Raw genomic sequence first — 27,880 nt, 5'->3', positions numbered from 1 at the left:
CTAAAGAAGACTCCTGTATCGGTTTCTACAGCCACAGAAGCTATAACTCTCCAACGGTTTGACTTCACCCCTGAAGGCACACTCTTCCATTGTCTCCTGAGACAGACAGATGCCAACCATTGAAATAAGAGACCTCTACTGTTTTGCTTTCCTAACACTTTGTGTTTCAACAGCCTCTGTCTCAGGCTATTTGTCTGATCTCCATTTCCCTGATCCGTCCACGGGTTCTGCCTCTTCAGGACTGGACATGAAATTTGGAAGATGTCTGGATCCTAATGCACAAATTAGCAGCAGCTATGGATGTTTTGCGCTATAAAATTAATCAGCCTGGAAAAGACATGTAAAGATGGCATGGGACTAAAAATCACATCTAAGGCATGAATTTGACAAGTGGCTTTGTGCAGGTCATCTCTCAGCCTCAATTTCCCATCTTGTAATATGGCAACATTAGGGCCACTTCCAACAAGACATTTCTCTTTTGGGTGCAGATGTATGAGCACAAAACCCTCATTTATTGTTCACACATTTGCAAAAATCATGGCTTTCTCCTTTTAAGAGCAATACTTGAAAGTAAGGCCTTTCATAGTTGCATAGCAATTACTAAAGCTTTCTATTTTTCAGGTTGGTTTTATATTTAATTTATAGTATTTTCCTCTCTGCCTAAAGGCATCCAAGGTGACGTACACCTTTAAAAAAAACATCCAATACAAAAACCAAGGACTTACATACACTAAAAGTGACTCATGACAGTACTAGTCTTATAAATACACTGCAGTAGACAGCAAACAATAGCACAAATATTAACTACATAATTTTCCTTCTCCTCCTACACACCCTACTTCACTTGCTCCCATGCCTCACAGCCAAAATATTGCGCCACTTCATACACTCACCAAGTGAATTCATCCCAGCATTGAGTGTCTCCAGCTTCAAACAGTCTTTTAGAAAATTCTCAGCCAAGAAGGATACAGCATTCTTACTAATGTTTAACACTTTCAGTTCCTTCAAACATAACGGTGAGCATACACTTGAAAGCTTGTTACTAGGAAAAAATAAAACTAAATAGAGTTATAAGTAGCATATACAAAAAAGATGCATATGGAAATACGCTAGAGGTCTGCAGCCCACACTTTGGGCTGCATTGCATTGGCCACATTTGCATGTCATGCTAAATCAGTTTAACATCATGTGGAGGAATGGGCTAAGGAAACCTCAGGCTCCCATTCCTCCTTCTGTATGGATGGTGGTGGTGGAGGGGTTAATAAGGTTTCATAAAATGATGAACTGGGACATACACAGCTACAGAACTTTCGTGTAGGGCAGGGGTGACCCTGTAAATGTTGGTCTCCAATGGTCAGAGATGCTGGGAGTTGTAATCCAACATCATACGGAGGGACCTACAGGTCCTTTCCTAATCTTTCAATTCACTGCTGCCAACAACCCTTGAGAACCATATATCAAAATCACCAAGACCTGTTCTTACCCTTCTAATATAAGGTGCTCCAGGTTTTGTGCAACATTGGAGATAAATTCAGGAATGCATGACAATTGGTTGTATGATAAATTCAGTAGCTTTAGAGATGGACAGACAATCTTTGAATCCAAAATTAAGGAAGGACCAATCTCATTGCGGGAGATATCAAGATGTGCTATATGAGGCATTTTCCACAGGTATGGAGGAAATGATTTAAAACGGTTACTGTGCAGATCCAGATAAGTTAAACACTTCAAGCTCTGGAAGAAAGAAGGATGAATTGGATCTTTTTAGTGGGCACTTTAAACTATTTTATGATACAGTAAATACACTGATAGGTGAAGGTAAAGGGACCCCTGACCATTAGGTCCAGTCGTGGCCGACTCTGGGGTTGCGGTGCTCATTTCGCTTTATTGGCCGAGGGAGCCGGTGTACAGCATGACTAAGCCGCTTCTGGCGAACCAGAGCAGCGCACGGAAACGCCGTTTACCTTCCCGCCAGAGCAGTACCTATTTATCTACTTGCACTTTGAAGTGCTTTCGAACTGCTAGGTGGGCAGGAGAAATACACTGATAGTATGACATAAATATATATTCCAGCACTGTGTTAGACTCACCTCACACAATTGTTCAGAAATGCATGGAAGGGCATTTTGATGAAGCTCTAATTTCTCAAGATGTTCCAAATGAGTAGTTAAGCAAGAGCTTTGACTGATGCTATCTATATTCTCCAGCTCATTTGATGAAAGATCAAGTGACTTAATAAATTCCCTGTCAGGGATTGACGAAGAGGAACTGTCCAATCGATTTGGGGTGTCTATTTTATAAATGAATGAATGAATGAATGAATGCAGAAACATTAGATTTATCAGGAAATGCTTGCTACAGTATAAATGGCATTTCTTTTTGACCAGCAGTTATGAACACTTAAGAACTTCCTGATTGGTTTGCCATATGGTTAAGAAACTACCTCAAAATCCTAACCATCGGGATCTACCATTTTGGATGGAAGCAAAGAGGAAAACAAATAGATTTACACGGAAATGTATTTGCAGAGATACATTTCTCTGCCATAGTGTCACCAAAATGTTAATATAGTGAGCATAGGCAAAATACATATTTTGAGCGGGATTCACCTAACATGGCTCATCAAGCAAAACCCTGAGCAAGGGTTGCTTCATGCAATGGGGAATTCCCCCCTCTCCTCCCCTTGTGCCCCGCACCCCCTGGCTCTGGGGGAGGGGAACCCCCATTACAGTATTCAGGGGGAGATGGCCAATTGCTCCAACTGGCAAACTGCAATGACTGCGCAGCTGGAACATTTGTAATAGTATGATGCTGAATTCTACTTGGGGGGAAATTAGGTACCTTTATGATGAAAAAGGTAAGAAACCTATGGCAGAAATATCAGAGAATTTCAACAGATGTGAAACAAGATACTACACAGCTTGATATCAGAGAAAAATTTCTTAAAATTCAGTATCAATGGCATTTAATGCCATACAGAGTAAGCAAGATTTGTCAGTAGAGTCATTTTTGGAGGTGTAAAGCAGAACGGACATTCTTTTGTATATATTCTGGAAATGCCCTATAATTCAGACTTTCTGGATTACAATTCAAAGTCTAATTAGGAAAATGACTGGTTACTTATTACCACTAGATCCAAAGGTATAATTACTGGGATATTTAAAAGACTTAATTATTTACGTTAACTTGGAAATGGTTATTAATCTTCTTATCACTACTAGGATTTGTATAGCAGCTAATTGGAAAAAAGAGTACAGTCCCAGTGTTACCAAACAGCTTTAGCAGAATACCTTACAGAAGAACGAGTAAGGAACAACAGTCAAATAAATTTATAGAAATATGGTTTTTACTTGTGAGGCTCTGGAATGTTAAGCTTCAGGATAGCCAGGTGTATATAATTTTTGCTTCACTGTATTTTTTGTGCAACTGACATTTTTGGAAAACAAATAAACAAACAGATAAATAAATAATTTAAACAAATAAGGAAACTTTCCCCTCCAGAGAAATGTGCAGAGAAATAGAACAGCTCAGTGATAAGCGGCCTTCTGTGCCAACTTTTAAATGCTTGCTGAAAATTTTTCTATTGCACCAGGCATAGACAGGCAATCAAGAATGGTTAATTGATGTCTGATTTTAATTTTCTTATAGTTTTTCTTGTATGATGTTATGTTTCTACTACTGCAAAACCCCTTTGATTTTTTTAATGACAAATTGGTATACAAATATTTTATAGATAAACCAGGTACATGCTTTACAGCTAGACAGTCCCAGGTTCAAATGCTCCTATTTTCACCTAAAGGATCTCAGGAAGCAGAGTTAGAAATATCACCTCCAGAAACCTCAGTTTCTGCCAGTCAGAGCAGACAACACTAGGCTAGCCGGACCAAAAACAACTTGACAGCTTCCACATATTCAATGCTTATTCTCTTTCTTGCAGCTTTAATAGGGACAAGCTATAATATGATGTTGTTGTTCAAGGTATGAGGAAATGCACAAATGTTTTTACATATGATCAAGATCTTGGCTGTATTACTTTATTTTGCATGAAGAAGGAATTTTGCTTCAGGGCAGAGATCCGGTTCTTTACAAGCATAGTTCTTTACAACTACTTTCTCTAGGCATGTAGAAGACTTGGGCATAAAATGTGTTGATGGGACTGGACCCACTGATGTAGCAAGAAATTTAATTAGGTGGGCATTTTATTTCTCCAATTGCACAATTCTATACCAGTTTGTACTATGTAGTCTACTTCTTAGATGTTTAAATTACACACATATTCTTATGAAGAATGGTAACTGTATGTAGAATTTAAGTGAATACAGAATGATGTGAACTTCTTTAATTAAAAACCTACTGTGGATATACACTTACTGTGCGATTCTTCAGAAGACATTTGCCCTCTTCTTGGATTCTTAAATGGTTCGTGATGTGACCCAGGTCCCTGGAAAATACCAAAAGCTTAAATGTTGCAGTTATGAACATTTAGATGCATTTAAAAAGAGTGGATGATCAAATTATTATGCTTTGCTTGCGGTATCAGCATTAACAAAGCAACCTACGTTTCAGAAACACACAGTATGCTGTAACCTGAGCCCTTTTATATACAAAGTTACTTGCCAGATAAGAGAATCACAAGATACCTGCAGGTGTACTGAGGGAAATGAGTAATCTCTGCTGACTGGTGGAGAATTAACCCATTAACTGACCACCTCCAACCCTCTAGAGCAGATTTGGGAATGGCATGGGGTGGACGTGGGTGAACAAAGAGGTTAGTCCTGTTGCGCCAGTGGTGTTCCTTGTGTTCCCACAATTATTTTAGTTGAATACTGCCCCGTGTGCACTTAATGAGCATATGAGAAATCAGTGCAGATTGTTTGATGTGATTAGCACTGTGGACAAAGGTGCTTTAAGAAGAATATGTGGTCCAGGAGCTATTTCTTATACAAATTTCTCAGCTGCAATGCACTGTTATGCTATAGTTATTGCATTTCTTTCTGCTATGTATGTAGATGATATTTGTTTATATCCTGCCCTTTCCCCAGACAAGGAGTCATGAGACAAAAAGCTAAAGAAGTCCCTTTACCACTTACAGATACACCTTTTATTCATTCATTCATACAGTTTACATGCTGCCCTTCATCAAAAAACTGCAGGGCGGTTTACAACATAAACCATCTAATGTGACTTTACACCCATTTGATTACTTTTCTTACCACAGACTTGGAATTCCTTTTCAGGGTCTGAGAACACATCTGCAAGGCCCTGTCTTTGTGGATGTCTGCAACAGCCACGGAGTTGGATTTCTTCTTCACGATAATTGAGTTTTCACTCCCTGAGGCAAAAAGGGGGTTTAAATGAGATTGCAAGAATGGCTACATAAACTGAAGCCAAGAATCCAAACAAATAGAAGCCTACAGGCCAGAAATGTCACTAGCACAACACCAGGAGCAGGAACTGATACTTGCCACCCTGGACTCCTTTGGGAGGAAGGGCAGGATATAAAATAAATAATAATAATAATAATAATAATAATAATAATAAATGTTAACATTTATGAAGACTAATTTACACATACAGCAGATACTATTTCTCTGTACAGTCATACCTTGATTCTCGAACGCCTTGGTACTTGTACATTTTGGCTCCCGAACGCCGAAAACCCCTAAGTGTTCTGGTTTTTGAACGTTTTTTGGAAGCCGAATGTCCGACGCAGCTTCCGCTTGAGTGCAGGAAGCTCCTGCAGCCAATCGGAAGCCGCGCCTTGGTTTTCAAATGTTTCAGAAGTTGAGCAGACTCCTGGAACAGATTACGTTCGCGAACCAAGGTACAACTGTACTGTTTTCCTTTTCTTCTTTTCCCATGCCCTTTCTTTGACTACATCCTGCTGATTAGAGTGGTTTCTCTTGCTGTTTTTTTCTTATTGGATAGAATCTACTATCTATCAGTGTCTCTCAAAAAGCTTCCTTTTAACACAGTCTTTAACTTCATGGTTTTCCACGCTGCTGTCACTTTCTAGATACCCTTTCCTACCATCCTTTCCATCCCATCTCATGCAGGGCAATTTGACTTGTGATCACCATTTCAAATACTAAACTTTGGATGTGACTTTATATTTTAGCAAACTTTTCTCTGGTGGGATTCAGTTCTGCCAGCAGCAGCATTATAAGGACAAACAAAATAAAAAGGTGCACTCCACCTTTTCACCATTGTTTCCTAACTCCCATTCAAAGTCCAAGAAAACACAAGGGACAAGTCCAGTTCATTTATCTCCCCATCCGAACAGTCATTCCTTTTTTATTTTCTACAGAAGCATAATTCTCACCTACCTTCCACCCCCCCCATTCCTGTACATTGCACATTCAACTCAGGTGTACATGTGTGAATATGTGTGCATACACAGAAATCATTTGTGCTTTTAAATTCATTTTTATTTCAACAAATTAAAAAAAAGCGAATACAAGGGACTGTGTTCATAGAACAAGGTCAAAGAAGGGAGGGTGTAGTACCAGGAGCCTTAAAGGTAAAGGTAAAGGACCCCTGACAGTTAAGTCCAGTCGCATACGACTCTGGGGTTGCGGCGCTCATCTCGCTTTACAAGCCAAGGGAGATGGTGTTTGTCCGCAGTTTTTCCGGGTCATGTGGCCAGCATGACTAAGCTGCTTCTGGCGTAATGGAAAACCGAAACCAGAGCAGCATGGAAACACCGTTTACCTTCCTGCCGGAGCGGTACCTATTTATCTACTTGTACTTTTTGGTGTGCTTTCGAACTGCTAGGTTGGCAGGAGCTGGGACCGAGCAATGGGAGCTCACACGTCGCAGGGATTCGAACCGCTGACCAAGAGGTTCAGTGGTTTAGACCACAGCGCCACCCACGTCCCTTACTAGGAGCCTTAGCCCTATGCAAGATACCTGTATACAGGGTAGCTAGGTACACTTGTGCCAAACAGTCAAACAGGTCAGGTTTAAGACTACAAATTGAAGGCTAAGATTGTAATGGAGTTTGCAGGAGGCTTCTCTTAAAATTATATTTCACTGGCACTGGACTCCATCATGTCTAGCCAAAATAATCACTACCATCTCTCCCCTATGCTGGAAAGGCTGCAGAGAGATAGGCTCATATTTTCATGCATGGTGGAGCTGCATGTTGGTATACTCCTTTTGGAAAAAAGGTGTTCCACATTATTTCCAAAATTACACACCAAGTCCTTCCATCTAATTCAGCTCTTGCCTTGTTATCCTTAGACTCAAATTTAAATAATATCCTTAGACTCAAATTTAAATGCAGGGACTTAGTATTGTTTTCTATTATCAGCAGCTCGATTAACAATAGCCGGATACTGGAAACAACCTATAGAAATCCCCATTGAAACCTGGGTAAATAATATTTGGAATGTGCCTCTATCAGAATGCCTTACTCGCCATAGAAGGGTAATTAAAGGCACTTCAAAGATAGACATTTGGTGTGAGACTTGGCTTCCATTTTTTTGTTTTATAAATGAGACAGAATATACTTTTATTCCGCCCACAACACAAGAATCTCTGTGGAGAGGATACTTGAACAAACAATGCCTAAATAAAGGTATTGCTTGTGTACTGCATATGAAACTTACTAAGAATGTACCACTGGACAAGTTACTGTAGTTATATGTTGTTTTGTATTCAAATGAAAACCAATAAAAATTATTTGGATAAAAGAAGCAGTGGAGTAGCAAATCCTTCATTTGATCTAGCAAATGTACCTTCACTATCTATACCATCACTCAAGCAGAAAACACTGTCGACGAAATGGTCAGGAAGAAGTTCCCAGTCATCAAGCTGCTCCTTTATATTTTCATCAGTATTTTCTTCAAAACTAGAACTTGACTGGTCCTCATAGCTGCTTTTCTTTTGGTATCTAAGCACCATTCTGGCCAGTGCAGAGCCTGCATCTGATGGGCAGGAAAGAAACAAAACAAAACAAAAACAAAAACAAAAACAAAAACTCGGATATTTTAGAAATATTGGACAGATTATATATACAATAGTTGCATTTGTACAATTGTATCTCAGCTTAATAAGCAGAGATATGCAGAGGTCTTTTGCCCACTGTGTGAACTGTGATTAAACCAAGAAGTCTCTAATTAACCATTTAATCCCAAACAAGAAATTATGGTTACTACTTGTCAGGGACTGGTCTGAGGAAGAATGGTGGAGACTGGCCCCCCCTGCACTTCACCAGAGAAGAGGAAGGCAGCATAGATTTACAACAGTGGTTTGCAGAAGGTCCTAGTTCAGAGGCTGCAGAGGGGAGAAGCTGGGAAATATTAGGAGAGGAGTTAGAAGAAGAAGAAAAAGCACCTGGGGAGAGACATCTGACAAACTCAGTGTCTTTAGAAAGCATTCCAGACCCACCCCCCTTCTCCCAGAACCCAGCAGGCATGGATAGTAGGAGAACAGAAAGCTCATAGGCAGAAAGCACAGATCAGCCAACGTAGGGATGATGTTTAATACGTAGGTGTAATGGTTCTAGGGGTTGCTCGTGCATAAGTCGTGGCCACACCTGGCTGAGTTACCTGGGTGAACCCTATTCTGTCCGGACAGCCACTCACCCGTGGCTGTCTCAGTCGCTGGCAGAATCCATCAGTGGGCGTTTCTTGAACTTCTTCCAGCAAAGAAGTTCTTTGACGCCTAGTCTCTGCCTACTCTCCCTGCGCGGAAGTCTTCTGACAGTAGGACAGAGGGAGTGGGGCTTTACTCGGGAGCAATGCCATTACTGCAAGAGAGGCACTTTTCAAAGCCTCTCTCTGTGAATATTGAATAAAAGACTTGGTAAGAACTATTCTTGTTTATCTAATTTTTGGCTTCCCACTGTGGGAGGGATCGGATTCCCTGAAGCCTCACCCTACTCCAGAACAGGAATATAGGAAGCTGGTTCAAACTGACTCAGACCATCAGTTCTGTGTTGTCTACATCAATTGGCAGAGACTCTCCAGGGTTTCAGGCAAGTGTCTCTCCCAGTCCTTCCCAGAGATGCCGAGAACTGAACCTGGGGCCTTTTACAAAGCAGATGTTCTGCCACTCTGACCCTTTCCCATTCCCAAATCACAATCTGAACTTGAGTCAATATTCTGGTTTGTTCCAGACTTGATAACCACTGTTTCCCAGTCTTATGGGCAAAAGGCTCGTTCATCTATTGGCTTACTAAGTCAAGTTACGATTGTCTGAACCAGCGCAACGTGAAAGAATGCACCAATGTTGCTGCGATACAGTGAATAAAGAACATACCTGGAACTATTAACCTCCTACATAAAAAGCCAGGAAACAAGGGTTGGGCAGAACTTTGGAGATAAAACATGGCCTGTTACAAATCATGTTTGAGTTCCAGCAATATGTACAGATGAAATCAATGGCAAAGAAAAATCAGGGGCCTACACTGCTTATTGAAGGAACTAGCTTTAAACAAGCTGAAAATTACATGTAGTTGGGCCATGCAGGTAACAACAAACAATACATACTGTACTTTAACATGAACATCCACAGCCACTTACTTTGTTTCTTGAAGGATCCTTGTTTACTTGGAAACAAGGGGCTAAGCCAGGAAGGTTCAATTCTACCAATGCAGAAACCGCCAAGACATATGCTGCTGTTGGCCAAATCCAGACTAAGCTTTTTTAAGAGCAAGCTAATGACCTGGCTATCTCCCTTCTTGATGCTGATTGTGAGAGCACTCCGAACATCCTGCTCTCGAGCACCACCATTTAATAGCAGTTCTACCAATTTAGGATTGCTCCCTTTCTCACAAATCTATGAAAGAGAAATAGATGATTAATGCAAATGGCACATAATTTTGGCAAGCTAGTGGGTGTGTCTCCTGTTCCTACAATTCTTTCTTTCTCTTTTTCTTTCTTTCTTTCTTTCTCACTCTCTTTCTAGCAGCAGCACCAGGTATATGGGGCAAAGGGGGCTTCAATTCCCCCAATATCTTTTGGCAGGGGGCATTGCCCCCCAATATTGAGGGGGCCACTATCCCCTGCTGCTGCCAGGTGCCTTCCGCGTACCCCGGCCCCAGCCTCCACCCGACAGCCCAGGAGCCAGGCGGCGGCTAGGACAAGCGCAGAGGGTGACCTTTGCGCTTGCTTGTCCCAGCCGCTGCCTGGCTCCTGGTATGAGGCTGGGATGAGCAGAGATCGCCCTCCGTGCAGCCTGCCCCTGCCTGGTGCACGCCGGGAAGCATCATGTGACACATCGCATGACTGTGCCTCCTCAATGTGGGGGACAAGTTGGCACCCCTGCTTTCTAGTGTTTTCTTTTTCCATCAACACTTTTCATTTCATAAGTAACCATGCATGCCAAATGCAAATTAATATTAGGCAAACATGCCTGTTTCAAAGTTTTCAGTTTCTTAACTATGCAAAATTACTGTAATTTTCCAGAAAACCCACATGACTATGCAGTAGTAAGGTTTTTACTGTTCAAGAGCCTCTGGGAAACCCTTCTGGCCATGGCTGAGCCAGCCATCGTGCATTTAAGAGTAATCCAATGGTGCTCCTCTATAAAAATGAAAGGCAGTCACTCAAATAGGAGAAAGTAACTGGAAAGTAAACCAGAACATTATGGAGTTGGGAGCTATGCTTGTTCATTGTCTAGATTTTTCAAGCTTGTTGCTGCCTGTGTAGCACCATTCTGAGTTCTAGTCAATGGTCACACTAAAGTGTGACAGAAGGTTTGAGGAATAGGATGGAAACTGACTTTGCTTCATACTTATATGCAATTCATGCATGCTTAGGGTGTTTGACATGATTGGAGCCAAGTGATCAGTTTTTCAAAGGGCAGCCTCTAAATTAACTATTAAGAATTTTTCTCTTGTGTATTCAGTATGGTGTCAGATGCATCTGTGTTTCAGCTTTTTCTGCAGGATGTTTTTCTTAAAAAGGCCAGGCATACATATTTCAAACTGATGCAAAAAATTATATTTTAACATACGTACTTGATAGATTAAAGAGTTTTTCTTCGTCTCCTTATTCACATCAGCTCCCAGCAATAGTAAGCATTCAACCATAATGCTGTTATACTCAGCACAGGCTTTCTCCAACATCAGGTTTTTTAAATCATCGTTGTCAGCTATTTTAGCAAAGCATTTACAACAAAGACTCTGAAACTAAATTGAGAAGACATGAAATTGAAACTGGGTGAACATCTTCCAGAGCATGTCGTATTCAATGTCCTGGGGAAGGAGCAGGGAGAAGGTCAGAGGAAAAGAGAAGACTGAAAGATGAGATACCTGCTGGTCTCTTTGCTCAGTGAAACACATGGACATCTGATAAAAAATGGCTGTATCAAATGACTCCTGTATTAACAGCTTTGCAAAACAAGGTGACAGGTCAAGTATTTTTATAATCACATTAAATCCCTACAGATAAAATGAAATCAAAATGGTTAGGACAACAGTCAATAATATATTGCTAGACACATTCAAGAAAACAACAAACCTTCAGACCAAATGACAAATAGGACCAAAAATATTTTGGTACTCATCCACAGTTCCTTTTGTGCCACATTTCTAGCCACAGGTCTGCAGTTTCCAAGTCCGTGTCAAGAGTGTTTTACTGCTGAATTGGAGCAAATGGCAATAACCACTTGGACACAGATCAGGAAATCCCAGGCCTGTACTTGAAAGCGCAGTGCAAAGGGAAATGTTAGATGAGCCCTTAATCATATTGTTCAATTTTGCCACAGGGCAGAACTGAACAGTAAGCCTTGGTGCACATGAGCAGAAGATTCCTGCACTGACCAGACAGAACCATGGCATGTCAAAGATGTTGTTATCTTTCACATCAGACTTCTAGCAAATTAGAAGTGAAACTGCAGCTTCCATAAACAACGGGGGAGGTGGGGTACATAAGTTTTTACACATTTTTTAAAAATCATGTGCATGATTACTTTTTCTACAGAATAAATATTTTCCAGCTAGGTAGCTTCTCTACACTGAACAGTAAACAGGCAGCATAGGAGGAAAAATTAAAAGCTGGGTAAAATGGCCGCTCAAAATCCTCTACCTTTTTTATGGGCGGAGAAAGTGGAGGGACTATTTCACCAGAGTTCAAAGTGGGTTGCTGCTGAGGCAGAGAAGAAGGAAGAGCTGGGTTATAAGTAACAAACAGCCAGTGCAGGAATCAGAGAAAGATGAGAAGCCAGCTCCGTGGCGAAATCTGACAGCAAAACCTCCTTAAGCCAGAAGTTTTCAACCTTTATGAGTCCATGGCTCCCTTGACCAACTACATTCTTTCTGAGGCAGCCTTGTGGGGCTCAGAGCTGCAGAGCTGGCAGCCTCTCACCCTTTCTCAAACACCCTCCCTTGTGGAGTATTTCCTCAGCCTCCTCTCCTCTCCCTTGGGAGACCAGGTAGCCACTGCTGCTGCCCTGGTCTCTGAGCTGCCCCCCCCCACCCCAAAGAGAGGTGCCTCCTCACACTGCCCCACAGGGGCCTGGGACTTTTCTGTCCATTCCCAACAGCAAGGGCTGGCGGACTGGCCGGCTGCGCTCCCTCACCCACTTGCTTGCTTGCTCCAAGGCCACCTCAGCTCCTGGCAACCAGCACCCTCTGGCCAGCCCCAGAGGAACCATTCACCCGCTGAGCTTGTAGCCAGGGCTGCTGCAACAAGCAGCTGTGCAAGCCTTTGGGAGGCGAGACGCAAGAGGGCATCAGAGGAGGGAGGGAAGGAAAGGGGGACAGAGGCCAGTGTTGCCCATGGCATCCCTGTTCACCATTCAAGGCACCCAAGGGGGCCACAGCACACTGGTTGAAAACCACTGCCTTAAGCTGTTGCAGCAAGGGAAGGGTTAGGAGCTGGTGAGCAAAGGGCAGGTCCTGCATTGGAAGCTGGGAGGCAGTGGTCAGGGTAGTAATAACTGATAAAGCCGGGTTAGGAATCTGAAATGCTCTGAGCCCCCTGGAAGCCTGAAAAATTCTCAGAAAACGTCTGGGCAGTCCTCAGTCCTTTTAGGAGCTATCCCCCTTTGTCCTTCTTGAGCCATCTGAGGTATGTGTGCTAGACACTGAGAGGATTCCTTGTCTTGTGAGGTGGGGCTGGAGCCCCCTTTCTCATCTCTTCTTCCTACCTGCATTTCAGGGAAGCTGAAGCATAAGGAGCCCGGCACACTTTTGGTACCTGAGCCCAAAAGAAGTGAAGGACTGAATAGAAGGGCTAGAGGGGTCCATTGAAGTGCCTCCGTTTCCAGCCCCTCCTGCAGCTGACGTTGAGGTCCTATCCTGACACTAAGGCTGCATTTCAGTAGTTGCTCTTGCAATTTCCCCAACTTTTTACTTGCAATGAAAGCTTGTGATGTTGGCAAGGGAGACAATAACTCTTGGGACCTGTGGGAAATGGAGGAATCTTGTGTTACCTTTCTCATGGCTGAGGTTTTTTGTTTTTTAACAGGAGGGAGATTCCCAGCTCGTGGAGTGGAATGATGGGAAGTATTAGCAGTTTGAAGCGGCAATGCTGAGCAAAGAGCAGAGGAAGAAGGGCCTCTTTTATTATTAAGGAACAACAGAGGACAAAACAGGGCTAACAAACTAGGGAAACAAGCATGTAAGAAGTGGAGATACCGATAACTATTGGAAATCAATGATAATGGTGAAGACAAAATCAAAATTAAGAGCTCATGAGAAATTGGAAGCTTTCTTGTGAACAGCAATTTTGCCTTCAACCACCAGGTGTCATTCAACACCCACAATGATAGCAGATTAACATTCACAAGAGAAACCACAAGCACAACCAAACAACAATGGCTTTTTCGGGGGGGGGGGGGTAAGAAATGTCAACAACATGTTTTCTGAGATATTTCGGCTCAGCTCTAAAAAAATATGGTCTTAATAAGACAAGACATACGACCACTCCTCCATTTCACTTTCTAGTACCACTTGCCATCCACCAGAAGGCAATTTTTAGGTAATCCCTCATGGAGAAGACCTAAATTCTGGTACATACATGCATGGACAACACTTGGAATCTATGCACTGGTATACTGCAGCTGGACAGCAACTACACAGTGGCAATCCTAAGCATACTTACTTGGAAATGGATGTAGAAGGTATGGAACCTGTTCTCAAGCAAACATGCTTGTGGTATACATCCACTTCCACAAAAGTAACTTAGTTTGGTTAATGAATTTTCTGCATTTGCACAAAATTCTCATGATGCAGTTTTCATGCTCTTGGAAATGCCATACGTATCAGTGAGTGAGAGGCTATGTACCCCAGGAAGAGAGCCATGAAAACATGCTTCTCTATGGTACAGAGATAGTAATGGGAAATTGCAGATCACCAAGATTACTGTAAATTTAAACCAACATTTGAAGCAGCAATCATTTGTGTGGCATGTAAAATATGAAACTGTCTTAGCTGTTTCACAGTCACAAGTGAAAGTATTTCAGGAGAAACGATATTCCCAGAGACAGAAGAATATGGCCAAAAAAGAGTTTTGAGGGAAAGGGGAAATGGGTGGTGATCACAAAAAGAGGTGGGTTCAACTTGTGCATGAAACAACTATAGAGGATGGTATAATGAGAAGGGCTACAACAGTGATTTGAGATGTAGCTGTAAGATCTAAAACAAAACAAGCTTCGAGTTGATATGACCTAGTGTCATGAGTAAACCAGCAGTGAGACACAGAATTACAGCCCACTAAAAGTGGTTACATTCAAAACCTAATATGAAAATACATTTCAGAAAGCAACCTTCCCCAAAGAAGCCTTCCAGCCAAACAGAAAAGTGCTGGATTTTAATACCAGACACATTACATACATGTGCCTGTATTTCAACAACCTCCTTAAAGCGCCGTAAAGTAGAAACCAAGATTGCCGCCAGAACTTGTATAATTGCAATGCACAATATCTTTCTTGTAATCAAGGATCCCAGAAGACTTAAGCCCAAGCACTGTATTTCTGGAAAGAGAAAAGGGAAAGGAAGGTGAGGAATATTGAAATAAATGCATGGTATTGAACACAGAATAGTGTCTTTCCTATTTGCTCCTATTGCACAGAGGGCGGTACATAACATTCTACAAGTGGAACTCTGCACACACAAGGGAGTTCCCCTTCCTCTCTTCCCACATTCCTCCCATATCTGCTCCAGAGGATGTGCAGGTGGCTGCAGGGTAGAGGTGCAGCTTTGAAAACACAGGAGCTCCTTTCAGAAGAAAGTGGGAGGGAGATTTTTGGGCAAACCATGTGGCTCTGTGTGTGTCTCATCTGCTGAATGTGAATTCTTTTCTTCTAAATGGGGTGTGATTTCTTATTAATAAATATATTTCTTCCTCTCTTGCTCCATTCCCCCCCCTTTTTTTTTAAAAAAAGAATTAAATCTGGTCAGTAAAAAAACCTTTTGATTAAGCATATTAAGCTCCAAAGTGCCAGGGAATCACAGCTGTTAAGGGCCACTTCTAATGTGGAATGGTACTTTCAGTTTGCACATAGAATCCATGTTTCCTTCCCAGTATTTGGGATTGGGGTCCATCACTCTGGCATTAAGAGCAATCCAGCTCCAAGGTAGTGGTAAAGCGGGAACTAACTACGTAATAGGGTACCATGCCATATAAATATTGCCTAAACAACACAGCTGTTCAGGGCATGGTCCTTAACAGCTGCAATTTCCCAGCATTTGGGAGCTTGATGGAACATGGAAAGCCCTTAACACAACAAAGTAAACTGAAACTCTGTTTTCTGTTGTTAAAAACATGCTTCTAGACTGATGTTTCGGGTGGCTTTTGTTTCATTTGTCTCATTGCAGCTGATAAAATAGGCCTTAAATTGCCCTTCAAGCAAGGATGAACAAGCAAATATCAGAGATGCTTCAGCCACTGGGTGTCCTGCATTAGGGCAGGAGGACTGGGTTAGATGAGGTTAAGTTATGCAAGATGCAATTAAGTGCAATTAGTCCCATCTTGCTTTGTACCTTGATCATCAGGATACATCTGTAGCGTATGGAGTACGGTATCTGTCATTCCTTGCTGTGTCAACATTTCTAGCGCACCTGAACATTCCACAACAGAAGAAAGTACCTGAAATCCACATTTCTGAATACCAGGATTTCCAATAAACTAGGAACAAAAACATGCACGTAAAGTATGGTTATCTTATATGGAAAAAGCAAAAACAAACAGTTAAGTTATTTCTACTAAGTTTTGTAATTAATGCAGGATCAGATGTTACATTTAAAAACATCTATTATTCTGGAAGACTTCTTCAATGCTCACTGAGATTCATAACCACTGCATCACTGCACTAATGCCCTTCAGCACCAGCACAGGAAAGCAAGCACTGGCAAAATCTAGACATGCCTAAGAGATGGAATACTACTTGGCACAACTGCCCGGCAGCATCCAGTCTCCTTGCAGAGGTTGGGGTGTGTTGGTGATATGCTGCTTGCATTGGCAGAAATGTGTGCATCAGTACATTAAAGCTCTGGATCATGTCCTCAGAGAGCTCCAAGTGACAGATGAGAATTACGGACTTCAAATAACCAGGGTAAATAAGTGAGTGATATGATTAAATGACAATTATGCCGTGTAGTTGAATAAATCTACATTTCAGTACACAAGGCTACAATTTATGGTTTACACTTTAAATATGGATGGAACATTCCAACTTGAGTAGAGAGAAACAGAAGAAATCTTGATTTGAAAGGAAAACGAGACTGAAATTATTTAGAGGGAATTTGCCATGGGAGGAAAAAATCGAGTCATACCGTGTTGAGAGCATCAAGGACTAATGAGTGAGCACCTTGCAACAAACATTGGTTTTTTATCACTTTCAGCATGAGCGCCAACTCTGTATCTCCCAAGTCAGAATTATTTGGTTGCTTTTTCAGCACGCCTGTAACATAAAAAACCCCAAAATATTTTCCTTGTAAAAAAAAATACTTAGTTAAAATGAGTAAATGATATCTATCTATCTATCTATCTATCTGAATGAATCTAAAGCCCAATAGTTTCACTTTAAATTTCTCTGAGTATGACTACAGACCAAGTAATCAGCTGTTTGTTTCTCCCTCCCTCTTTTTATATAACAATTTTTGCAAATTGTTATTTTATTTTGCTGATATCTTCAAAGGTAAAAAAGAAGGTCAATCTATCAGTGCCTTATGGTATGCTGGGGAAGACAATACACAGTATTATTATTAATGATTATTATAATTCTAATAACCTGCCCTTCATCCTAAGGTCCCAGGGTGGTTTACAACTACTGAAACACAGTATTAAAAAACCATTCAAAGTAACTTAAATCACAGAAATAAGAAAGGTCCTAAAACATAGACCTCAAGTGTCAAAAGCCAGAATAAAGAGGTACATTTTCAGCACGTACCAAAAGCTGCACAGTAGACTTGCAACTTGCATTTAACTTGTGTTTAATGCTTTACGTGCATGGTGGCTGGCCAGCATACAACTGCACAAATTAAACACACACAAGGTGGAGAGCTTAAAAGCTCTATGGCTAACTTTCTGGACTCTGGGAAGGTCTTTTTTGAGAGCTTGCATGAGCCCAGAAAGCAAGACAGAGAACTTAAAAGGCTCTTTGTCTTATGTGGGGGACAAGGCCTGTTCGGCGTGCCAGCTTCAGAAATTCAGGTAGGTAGCCATGTTGGTCTGACGCAGTCAAAATATATAAAAAAATTGTCCAGTAGCACCTTAGAGACCAACTATGTTTGTTCTGGGTATAAGCTTTCAGGTGCATGCACACTTCTTCAGATACCAGCGTTAAATGTATCTGAAGTGTTAAACGTATCTGAAAAAGCGTGCATGCACACGAAAGCTTATACCCAGAACAAACTTAGTTGGTCTCTAAACAGCTTCAGAAAGGCAGGGATGACCACATAGTGGCAGTTCTGTGGTTCTTCTTGCCATACACAATTTCAGCTTTACACACAATCCCCAGAACCTAACACTTGCACAAGTTGCAAGTCAACGATATAATGAAGGTGCCAGATGCAACTCTGTGAGGAGGGAGTTCGGCAACTTATTACAAATTTATTATTATTTCCTGGAACGTAAATTACGATAGCCTCACTTCTGATTTAGGTGCGCCTAGTTCTAAACATGCTTTTGCAGACCCAAGTCCCATTCAAACCAGTGGCATCTTATTCTCTATAAACACCCACAGGATCAGATCATTAGTGTTCAATTTCACACATTCTATACCCTACAAAATGTTAGCATTTTAAAAAAGCAGATCTTCAGCTAGCAAGTCATACACTGAATGAATAAAGGAAAGGAAAGCAAACCCCATCACTGGCTGTAATATGCCAAAATCAATGACTGTTAAATTAAATTACTTTATTTAGAGCATTCTCATGACTCAGTCATGAGAAAAGATGCCACACTAAAAATGCAGGCTAAATAAGCTACTGCAAGGGATAAATTACCACTGAATATTTCCCATTTTCAAAATGGAAAAAGCTGCAGAACTCTATACCAGATAGTTATCAAGTTCATTTTGGATTTTTTTTAACCCAAACAACCTGATCCTAAACATGTTTACTCATAAATAACCCACTGTGTTCAGTGAAACTCACTTCCAAAAAACATGCTGAGAGATTACAGCATAATCTTTCTATTCTATTCAAACACAATTAGCAACTTAACAAAGTATCTTCTTTAGTATCAAAATAAACATTGCACATAAATATTGGCTACACAAATATAGTGCATCACAGTAAACAGCTAAACAAATTATCCTCTAAATGTCAGGATGTAAAATACTACAAATGAGAAATGAACTAGGAGCTCTAAGTTCCATCTTTTTAAATGACATACATGATTGACTGTTAGGCAAAAGAAAATCAACTCACTTTTCCAAACCACCATACACTAATCAATCATACTATTAAGCAAATCAATCCAATTAAATTCCCGGTTTCCATTCAATCTCACTCAAGCACACCATTACTTGAATGATTGTTGCAAGTGTGTCAAACACATCACTACTCTAGTCTAAACCAATCTCAAATCACTCTCCACGCTCTGCAAACACTCCCATAATTCAGTCTTACATCCTCAGTCAACAACTTTCACATGTCTACCTCATAAGCCCCACACAAACCTGGACAAATACTGGCATACAAGCAAGCTACAAAACACAAACACTTGTATTTCCCTTTCAGGTGAAAAAGTGGAAATGACACTTACACTAAATATATATAGAACCACAGACCCATAATTTCCTGTGTCTTGGTGTGTGTATTTTTAGTGTATGTCTTTGCAACTTGAACTAAAACAGGTATGTGACACATTATGGATTAATTTGCATTTGTGAATTAATATGTATTGGTTTGATGTTTTCACTTTGAATAAGTATATATTACAACCAGAATCCATCTAAAGTCAAAACACCTGTAACTTCTGTTAATTTCAATGGGAAAGTTAAGTACGGTACATACTTAAACCTTTCTCACATAAACCAATGGGACCTAAACATATAAAACTTTGTATATTTCCTACAACAACAAGTCCCCCTCCCCCACATGAAATCACTTGGCTTCCTATTAGCAGAAACTGATTAAGTTTTCATTTCCATCACTCTTTCATGAGAAGCCATACAGCAAAATGACTAGGCAGCAGGCTCATTAACTCCTTATTTCTAGTTGCTCATTTAGATTATGTAAGCAAATATTCTTCATGCGTTTTCTTACCTGAAGTCATGAAATGTAAAATAACTCTTAGTGCCTCCAGCTGTACAGATGGGGATGATTTATGCTTTCTCATAGCCTTTACAACTCTCGATGCCACTTCTGTCATTATATCCAGAGGGGGGAAACTGCAGGATCAACGAACCACATCCTCAAATACACATCTGTTTATTAAATATCCATTCATTTTTACATTATGAAATATTGCATAATCTGTTCTAAATTTTTGTATATTATTTATGTATCCTGGCAAGGATCCAATATAATACACACCTATTTCCTTATACTGAAAAGGGCTGTGATCTTGTCTTTCTTGAACACCAGCCCCTCTCCACTCCAAAGCAGATTGCCATCCATGTGGCAATCTGGTCCTCAATGAAAGGGAATCAAATATCCTACTGGGCATGCTTTGGGCACAGCTAACATAGTGCTTTGAAACCTGCTTGGACTAAGAAATACAGTGGTGCCCCGCAAGACGAACGCCTCGCAAGACGGAAAACCCGCTAGACGAAAGGGTTTTCCGTTTTGGAGGCGCTTCACAAAACGAATTTCCCTATGGGCTTGCTTCGCAAGACGAAATGTCTTGCGAGTTCCTGAGGGTTTCCCCCCCTTTTCCTAAGCCCTAAGCCGCTTATCAGCTGATCCGCTAAAAGCTGCTAAACCGCTAATAGCGCTAATCCGCTAAACTGTCAATGGGCTTGCTTCGCAAGACGAAAAAACCGCTAGACGAAGAGACTCGCGGAACGGATTAATTTCGTCTTGCGAGGCACCACTGTACACAAACCACATATTCTTCAACATCATCATCATCGTCTTGATTTCACTACTTACATGCAGCTATGTGGAAAAGCCACTTTATAATCATTACATAGCAGTGGCTGTCACATGGTGAGATTGTGCAGTAATGTGGGGAGCAGTGCCCAAGACACACGGGTAGCTACTAAATATGATAAAATCCAGCATCAACCTGGGTGGGTGGTGGGATGCCCCTTGACTTAGATCAGCAATGGAGGCCCTCTTGCCTGTGTTTCAGGCATAAGAGATCTGTTATGATGCAACATGAGAGATGCCTTCTCAGTGGTGGCACCTGCTAATGGAATGCCATTCCCCATGAGATATGTAGTAGTATCTGCCACATGTTTGAAAGAAATGTTTTTCCACAGACATTTGTAGAGCCTTAGTGTAGCGCTTGCCCTCCTAGGTGTGTGACATCATCATACTGGGTTCATAGGGAAAGGGTTAACTAATTGTAAAATGACTAACCAATGGGAACCCAAGGGGTAGAGTTAACGGTGTATAAGGTTTAAGCACAGAGAGAATTTGTTAAGAGGAGTTAGAGTGGTTGAGAAGACAGTCTGGGGTTAGACGAGAGAGGGAAGATACATCTGTGGGTTGGGCTAGTCTGGTGTGAGAGAGGGAGAGAATTTGTTAAGAGGAGTCAGTCAAACAGTTGAGATAATCAGTCAGAAGGTATTAGGAAGGTATAGGCCGGTAAAGAGACTAAAGTTAAGATACTGACAGGAATTTTAATGTTTGTAAAATAAACTTGTTTGTGTTGTTTGTTTGTTTTTTGGTTCACTTTTAACAACTGACTGGACTCAGTGTTTTACCAGAGAGTAACTGGTTGGTGGCAGCGGGGAAGCGATCACAGTGGTGGCACAAGAATCAATAGACCGTTAAATGTCCGGGGACCCTGTGTGATCGCCACAATTAGTACTAGGATCTGGTTATGTGCTATTATTTTGCTGTACTAGTTGTTTTGTTGATTTGGTATTTGCTCCTGTTTTTGTATTATGGACAACTATTTTGTTTTGTTGCACCTCTCTCTGCGATTGCTTGTCAATGGAGGGTGGGTTAAAAGCAAGGAGAGTGTCTGTGAGTAACATCAAGGGTTTGAGTGTTTCCAGTTACCACACACCTTGCCCTTGGAAGCCTTATAAGAAGCTGCAGAAGGAAAGGGACACTAAGCAACATCATGGGAAGGATGTTTCTAGGACTAAGGTGAAACTGTGAAGCTCCCTTGTTATGTTTGCTATGGGATGCTGCATGTTTAAGTGAGCTTCTTATATTTATAGTATAAAATGTGGTTTTGGTGTATTATTATATTTGCTACTGTTTTGCTGTATTAATGTGAAATTGATTTTTAGCATGTTTGAAATGCATCCCTGTTTCTTTGTTGTAAGCTGCCTTGAGTATGGTTCCCCCCCCTGGAAAAGTGGCATACAAATCAAATGAATGAAGTGCAAAATTTAAACTTGCTCTAGGATATACTGATACATTTGTAAAACCATGGTTCTGATTTTGGGTGTACCTATCGCAGATCTACATTTTGTTACCTTCCTTCAAAAGCATGGTTCAGCAGCTTGCAAGCACTTTCTGCAACTTCCGGGGAGTTCGAGTGTTTCTTCATAATCTCCAGCACATTCATGTGTATTCCTTTTGCCAGCAGAATTGTTCTAATAGTTACTACAATAAGAATAGGGTACTATATGAAAGAGAGCATGAATGTTGGCTGCAAGCACCTACCTAACTTTTTCATTTTTACCCAAAAGGTAGTAGACACGTGTAACAATCTACAGTACTTCAGGTTGGATGCAGACTAAATGAAAAGTCTGATTTAAGTCTACTCAGATGTGTGTTCTATTGAATTCAATCCAACTGACTCTCTGTTAAGTATGTAAGGGATGTGCAGTCTAAGTTAGGTGCACTACTGAAATCAACATGACTTTGGTGGCATTGATATAAATGGCATAACGTGCAACTAATTTAGGCTGCAATCCCAACATCACTTACCTGGGATTAATCCCTGTTGAATTCAATGGGATTTACTCCAGAGTAGATGTGATTTGGATTGCAGCCTTAGTGCAGATCCAGCCCACAATTGCCTGAGATTTGGAATGGGTTTGTAGAGCTGTTTGCAGACTAACACCTGGAGACCAACAAAACTGATGACATATCATGCCATGGAACATTCTGAAACACTTTTTTGTTCTTTTTACTTTCCCTTTTTTCTCCTTACTTTTTTGTTATTGGTGTTTATTTATAATTGGAGGGAGCAATGTGTCTGGTTGACAGCAGAGGATATTGGGGAACCGCATATCTAAAAGAATTTGTGAAAAAAAAATCAAACCAACTATTATATTCACAGCCTCAAATTGTTAATTGTTTGTTGTTCTAGTTAAATCTTAAATTATCACTGGAATTTATATCTGACAAATTGAGTGTCAAGGACAGGTTTTGTGCTCCACTCCATCCTCAGGTTTAGTGTTACACAATCCCTTACCACTTTGCTCCAATAGAGTTGCCAAAGCATTTGCAGCAGCTTGAAACAATTCTTTTGAAGAATTATGCATCAACATGGATAGCATCATTTCTCTGTGGGCTGGGAATCTAATGCAAACAGAAAAGGATATGATAACAATCAAACATTGTTACTGCAAAAAGAGATGCCAATAAATGTTATTATTCTGTTTAGCATCAAGTTGTCACCATGCATCTTGGGCCAAAGTGCCATTTCAAAGCAGTCAGGAACTAAAAGCAACATAAGGGTAATTTTTATTTATAATCTAACAGTCAGATTTTCATCTAACTTGTCAGTGTTATCACCAGTTCTACCCCTGCTCTAAAGGTTAACAATGAACAAACTGTGCCAGAAAACATAGAAACTGTAAGATTTAAGTTGTTGTTGTTAATTCGATTTATATACTACCCTTCATCATAAGATCTCAGGGTGGTTCACAGAATAAAATACAAGATAAAAACAAGTAAATAAGTAAAACAAAACAGCAAAACAATACCCCCTCCCTTCCCACAGACACATTAAAAGGACTGTAAAATATTAGCCAAAGGCCTGGTTGAAGAGGAATGTTTTCGCCTGGCACCTAAAAATATATAATGAAGGCACCAAACAAACCTCCCTGGCGAGAGCACTCCAAACAGAGAGTTCTACACACAAATCCTAGTCCAAGGGGATTCCCCTTATGTTCTTTCGTGTTTTACCACTAATACTGGCCACGGCTCATTCTGGGAGGCTGTTGTCTTCCTGCATGGCCGGGGGAAGGGCTACCTCTAGCCGCACTGGACCTTACAGGTGAGGTGGGCCTCAGCCACAAGATCAATTGGGGACGGGGGCATGACAGCTGCACCTAGTCCGGCCCTGGTGTATTTAATGGAGCGGCTAGGTGCAGGCTGTCCTCTTTGCCATGCAAGACAGATACACAGGAAGCAACAATACCAGTGTCACCAGAAGGCAGTCTCCTTCTCCCAATTTAGATTCTTAAGACAAATGATATTGAAGAGGGAAAAAACAGATCTTGGGCTATAAATCTAGTGGTTCACATTTCCAAGCATTCAATTCAGGCTACGAACTTTTTGTCTCCATCTCCAATCTTCTCATGAAGATTACGCTGGTACATAAGCAGATTGTTCAAAGCCCAACATGCAGCCTCCTAGTGAAGGTAGGAACAACAAAAGAGACTATTTGGTCAAGAAATTCAATTAAACCTTTCCAAACTATTCCAAGAAGAATCATCAATATAATTCATGGCCACAGCATGTACTTCAGTCTCAAGTGCTAAGACAATTTCTCCATAGTGGCTGATGTAACTGAGACACAAGGGAGATTACTGTACTGTTGTTACCCTGTTTTCCCGAAAATAAGACGGTGTCTTATATTAATTTTTGCTCCCAAAGATGCACTAGGTCTTATTTTCAGGGGATGTCTTATTTTTCCATGAAGAAGAATATGGTACAGTGGTGCCTCGCAAGACGAAAAGAATCTGTTCCGCAATTCTCTTTGTCTAGCGGTTTTTTCGTCTTGCGAAGCAAGCCCATTGACGGCTTAGCAGATTAGAGCTATTAGTGGCTTAGCGGCTTTTAGCGGCTTAGAAAAAGGGGGGGGAGGAAAAAACCCGCAGGAACTCGCAAGACATTTTCGTCTTGTGAAGCAAGCCCATAGGAAATTCGTTTTGCGAAGCACCTCCAAAACGGAAAACCCTTTCGTCTAGCGGGTTTTCCGTCTTGCGAGGCATTCGTCTTGCGGGGCACCACTGTACACATTTATTGTCTAATTGTGAGTCAGCCAGACTCCATCAGGGCAAAGCGAGCAGCAGGCGGGCAGCTTGTCCTGGCAGCGCCCCGGGCTCTCTGATTTAAAGAGACCTTCCAATGCCTGAACAGCTCTGGCTGCACTGCAGCCAATCAGTGAGCTGCGTGGCGGCACCTGCCGCTACGGTCCAGAGGAGTCAGACGCCTTACGGTAGCTTCGGCGACCTTATATTCCAGAGAGGCCTTATGTTCGGGGGAGGCCTTATTATCGGCGAGGTCTTATTTTCGGGGGATGCCTTATATTACAGCGAGAGGCAAAACTGGAAGTAGGTCTTATTTTCGGGGGATGCCTTACTTTCGGGAAAACAGGGTAATAAATGATGTGAGCTTAATCTGTAATGTAAAAAATTTTCCAAGTCAGTTTTGATGTCATGTGGATCTCAGCATACAATACTTCACATGAACAGAGAAGTTTAATAAAATATGGCTTGTGGCTAAATTAGAAGGAATGACATCATACATTAGAATAAGATAAGCAGGTACAATTGATATAACGGCCTTTTGTATTATCCTGGTTTAGTCTGGGAAGTACAAAATGTATATGCTTGCTTAAAAATCTGGACCAAACAAGATTGTCAAGCAGCAAGAGGTTAGGGATCAAGGAAGCCATAGCATTTAAGCTCCTCCATCCCAAGACTTCAAGCCCTTGGACCCTGCTCTCTGAACCACAGTAAAGTCAAGTCCAGCTATGCTAACTACTATCCCTGAGCTTCAGTTCCTCTCCAGTAAGATGAGAACAGAGAAATGAGAACAGAGAACTAAGAAATAAAACAGAGAAACGGTGAAAAAAAAACCAACCACTTCCGAGAACAAAACACACTGAAGATTGTAAGGTATGATTTGAAAATTAAGAATGCAATACATTAAATAAATGCAATACATTATTGGCAGCAAATAAATGCTTAAGAAAAATATTTCTACCCAATTTTATTGCTGTTTCTTCTGGTTGCAATTTATATACAGCACATCATTTAGGACTCTTTTCATGTTTCCCAATTCTTTACCTGCAGTTTCTTACCTGTACATCTATATTCTTCCGATGCGATTTTAATGCTTTATAACAGGCTTCCAGCCAACACAATTCTTTTTCTTCCTCCTCCACCTCCTCCTCTTCCAAGTCTCTGCTTAAAAATATTGTTTCCGCTTGGGGGAAAAGTTATTTATTCGCATTTTGAAAGTATGACTATTCCCTTGTTTTCACACTCTAGAACAGACTACTGAAGGTGATGAAACACATTGATCAAAACACTGCTTATCATTAGGAAAACCAAAAGCACAATGACATATTTATAGCAGAAGCATTTTAACAGAAGCTTCAGCAAGCTACCATTTGACTCAAGAATTTAAGACAGCAACTGAATTCTGTTAAAGCTGAAACCCCATCACTGGTACCAATGGGCATTTTGATACAGAATGGTGTTCATTAAAACTTTAGACTGTGAACTCCAAGCGCATAGCCAGGATTTGGGGTGGGGACACGCTCCATGTTAGGAGGGGCAGACTTCACGTTAGGGTGAGAGCAGATCCTCAGTTAGTTAAGTGTTTTTATTGATTTACTTGATCTAGGTGAGGCAGCTGCCACACCCATGGTGTGTTCCTATTATCTACAATTTGCTTTTCCTTCAGCCAGAATAAGACGCTTTAAAATTAAGAATAAGCTTATGACTGCTAAGACTATGTGTTAGGTCTGTCTTCTATTCCAAGTATTTAGCTGCTTGCCTGTCTTAGTCTTAACTGGTTAAAACTATTACACTCAAATAAAGATGATTTGAGATTATTTAATACAGCTAATGTGTTGTTTTAAAAGGAGATGACACTCATTTGCAAAGACATCTTCCTATCTGACCACGAGAAGCCAAACTCTGCAACCACAAGCATATGAAATGCTCACAACCTGCTCCTTCAGGCAAACAAAATGATGCTTTGCTTATATATTTTTATCCAGCACTCTGCTTATTCATCTCTTACTTCTGCCTTCCTCATTTTTTAAAAAAGATATTTTTTTTTTTTAAGAATTCTGGAGATTTACCATTTACTAAGCCTTCTCAGGTGTTCTGCTACAGGGTTTCAGCTATATGCGTTGCTTTAGGCCAGAATGGGAATGGTTGTCCTCTTGACAGGGTAAGCAGAAGACGGCCATTCTCCTCTCCCTTTTTAAAAGTCCCAAACACAGTGTGGCTTCTCAGTGTCTCACCAGCAAGAGAGCACACACAGAGCGGTAGAAAAATAAATAAATACAAGAACAGAAACTCTATGGCACATGATCCATCTCATAGGATGGGTGTACACAGAAAGGCTGTAAGATGCGAAGGTTGAGGAAAATTTCAGGGAGAAAGGAAAGCCCCTGTGCTGCAGACAGGATTGCATAAGAAGTCAGGGGATGTTTGGTGGCCTGCCTGGTAACCTGACTGGAGATGAGGAAGCTATCAGGAGTCTGGATAGAGAAGAAGGGAAACAAAGAACTGGAATATCTGTTATGCGGTGCCAAAACAACATTGCCCAAAGCATGCTCCTCATGGTCAATACCTGCTCCATCCATAACTTGTGGGATAATTACATGGATTACAGCGATCATGTTGGAAGTCTTCATTAGCTTCAAACATGGGGACCTCAACAATATTTTGTGAGGAACATGGTCAGAAGCCCCTCCACCCTTTAGGAAGAACATGGATGATTCAACAGGAGGGGGCTGCTTTCAGCAGCAAGCAGGAACCTCGTGCTGATCAGCTCTAACAAGAAGTAATGAATGGGCTGCTAAGGGGATACAAAGAAAGTGGCCATCGGTTTAGAAAAGTGGAAAACACAATAGTGATTTGGGGCAGAGGGGTTACAGCAAAGTGTTTATAGAGTCCTTTGGAGCAGTCTTCCCCAACCTGCTGCTGTCCAAATATTTTGGATTCCAACTCCTATTTGCTTGGCCAAATGTCAGGGATTATGGGAGTTTTAGTCCAACAAAATCTAAAGGGCAGCATATTGGGGAAGACTGGTCTACCTTTTCCCTTACTGACAAGGCTATTGTTCATTCAATTTTGCAGTCACATATGACAAAAATATTCTATCAGCAAGTTGCAGGAGCGTTGAGAAACATAATTTCTTTAACTTATACAGCTA

The 27,880-nt window shown here is 41.1% G+C and overlaps 1 protein-coding gene across 2 annotated transcripts in view; it reads right to left on the bottom strand.

Annotated features, from left to right (window-relative positions):
• Positions 1–27,880, bottom strand: part of LRRK2 (leucine rich repeat kinase 2) — an 85,050-nt gene that overhangs the window by 36,205 nt on the left and 20,965 nt on the right. For both annotated transcript variants that reach the window (XM_079993900.1, XM_079993901.1), the window contains 17 exons: positions 25,788–25,912; positions 24,032–24,111; positions 22,947–23,053; positions 22,000–22,129; positions 19,667–19,791; positions 16,727–16,854; positions 15,935–16,079; positions 14,786–14,925; positions 11,261–11,389; positions 10,967–11,137; positions 9,528–9,783; positions 7,740–7,928; positions 5,214–5,332; positions 4,372–4,441; positions 2,091–2,290; positions 1,484–1,734; positions 894–1,042 (listed from right to left, as the gene is read on the bottom strand). In XM_079993900.1, coding sequence (XP_079850026.1) covers positions 894–1,042; positions 1,484–1,734; positions 2,091–2,290; positions 4,372–4,441; positions 5,214–5,332; positions 7,740–7,928; positions 9,528–9,783; positions 10,967–11,137; positions 11,261–11,389; positions 14,786–14,925; positions 15,935–16,079; positions 16,727–16,854; positions 19,667–19,791; positions 22,000–22,129; positions 22,947–23,053; positions 24,032–24,111; positions 25,788–25,912 — 2,514 coding nt within the window. The remainder of the gene's footprint in view (positions 1–893; positions 1,043–1,483; positions 1,735–2,090; positions 2,291–4,371; positions 4,442–5,213; positions 5,333–7,739; positions 7,929–9,527; positions 9,784–10,966; positions 11,138–11,260; positions 11,390–14,785; positions 14,926–15,934; positions 16,080–16,726; positions 16,855–19,666; positions 19,792–21,999; positions 22,130–22,946; positions 23,054–24,031; positions 24,112–25,787; positions 25,913–27,880) is intronic.

This window comes from Podarcis cretensis (genome assembly GCF_951804945.1).
Source record: "Podarcis cretensis genome assembly, chromosome: 10".
NCBI lineage: Eukaryota > Metazoa > Chordata > Lepidosauria > Squamata > Lacertidae > Podarcis > Podarcis cretensis.
The sequence above is the reverse complement of the archived record's forward strand: the minus strand, read 5'-3'. Positions and strand labels throughout refer to the sequence as shown.